Source organism: Haliaeetus leucocephalus, unplaced genomic scaffold (assembly GCF_000737465.1).
Source record: "Haliaeetus leucocephalus isolate CR32 unplaced genomic scaffold, Haliaeetus_leucocephalus-4.0 Scaffold340, whole genome shotgun sequence".
Lineage (NCBI taxonomy): Eukaryota > Metazoa > Chordata > Aves > Accipitriformes > Accipitridae > Haliaeetus > Haliaeetus leucocephalus.
In genome coordinates this window covers 9037026-9038527 of record NW_010972776.1, presented here as the reverse complement: position 1 = coordinate 9038527, position 1502 = coordinate 9037026, and the positions used below count along the sequence as shown (strand labels likewise).

Here is a 1502-nt window from a genome sequence, read left to right as displayed (position 1 = left end):
AGCTCTTTATGAATAAAGTTATTTTTAAGAATCATTATCCTTTTCTTGACACCAAGTGTTTATGCAGCATAAAATAAAACTTGGTCTCCACCCCTCAGAGAAAGAAGGGGAAAGTCTTCAGCTGATACCTAATTGTGGAATATAAGAAACCATGAATTTCCATTTGCACTGTTGTATTGTCCTTAACTCCAGGCCTACAGGAAAAGTTGACACTGGGTTTTTTTCCTCCCCATTTGAGACCACTGGAGCTATCCAGGCATTTCCGTGCTTTCTGACTATTTTACCTCAAGATGAAATTTTTCCTTCAGACAATTAAAGATATGGACAGCAGGCACAGTTCAGCCTTATCTTACACCAAACGGAAAGTGCATCTTCTATCCACCCCGTGCAGGGAGGTGACAGGGGTGCAGGGGATCCCTTTTCATTTGTGCTTGGGAAGGCGGCACCTGTCACTTTCTTTGCCTATTGAAAAGGCACAGTTATTACCAACTAAGTCCTACTTTTAAATCAGTTCCCTGCGCTGTCAGATGTGGAGCGGCATCTGTGAAGGGTTCCCTGCACCACGTCAGAGCGATGGTCGGTTGCTAGCTGTGACCACGTCAATGCTGCAACGGAAAGCAGACGAGAAAAATCCCACGATATATTCAGTTACGCACCCAGGGACCCGACCCCTGCGAGCAATCAACCGGAGCCCTAAAGCCTGAGATTTGGCTATCAATCACAATTGTCCTGACACAAAGCTGCCGTCATCCTTAGCGTGTGGAGGTGAAGGCAGGCGCCCCTGCCCTGCCTGAGGGCTGGCCGTGCCCCAGCACCCCAGTACCCAGGTGTGTGCGGGTCTGATGGGTATTTAGGTGTATTTTCCCCACACCATCAGCTGCCTGTGGCGGTGTGGGGGGCTGGATTTCCTACACTTGGGGAGAACGAAGGCTCCACCACATCCCGTGATGCGCAGAAGACCCGAAGTGATGCAGACAGCCCCTTTTCTTTCCTCCTTCAAGGTGCACGAAGCCGCAGCGGAGGACAGGCCTGCCTTGGTGATGGAGGAGAGGAGCCTGGGCAACACCTGGCCGGAGAGGAGCGTTCCCGCCGCGCTGGGGGGTGTCCCTCCGTCTGTGGAGCCCCTCCACGGACGCGAACACCCGAGGGAAAAGCATCCCCTGTCCTTGGTTTCGGAGTGACAGCAATTACACACCCTGTCCCCCCCCCGGGGGTAGGAGTGATCTTCCCTCAGGGAGACACGAGGGGACAGGGGACATCCCCACACCGTGTCGGGCAGGGGAAGATCAAACTCCGACGACCCAGGGATGGGGGACACCCCGGGGGACACCCGCCCCCCTGCCGGGACGGGGACAGCCCTACCGAGGGAAGGGCACCCGGGGTGGCGTGGGGACGGCCCCGGCCAGGAGAGGGGACCCGCGCCGGGCGGGCACCGTCCCGTACCTCCGGGGCAGCGGTGCCGGCGGGGCGGAGGGCGGCTCTCCGCGCCTACGGGAAGGCGG

At 56.7% G+C, this 1502-nt stretch overlaps 1 protein-coding gene across 1 annotated transcript in view; it reads left to right on the top strand.

Annotated features, from left to right (window-relative positions):
- Positions 1 to 947: 947 nt before the first annotated feature.
- The window catches only part of HPRT1 (hypoxanthine phosphoribosyltransferase 1), a 19761-nt gene continuing 19206 nt past the window's right edge, over positions 948 to 1502 (top strand). Inside the window, exon 1 of the mRNA XM_010572548.1 lies at positions 948 to 1101. Coding sequence (XP_010570850.1) covers positions 948 to 1101 — 154 coding nt within the window. The remainder of the gene's footprint in view (positions 1102 to 1502) is intronic.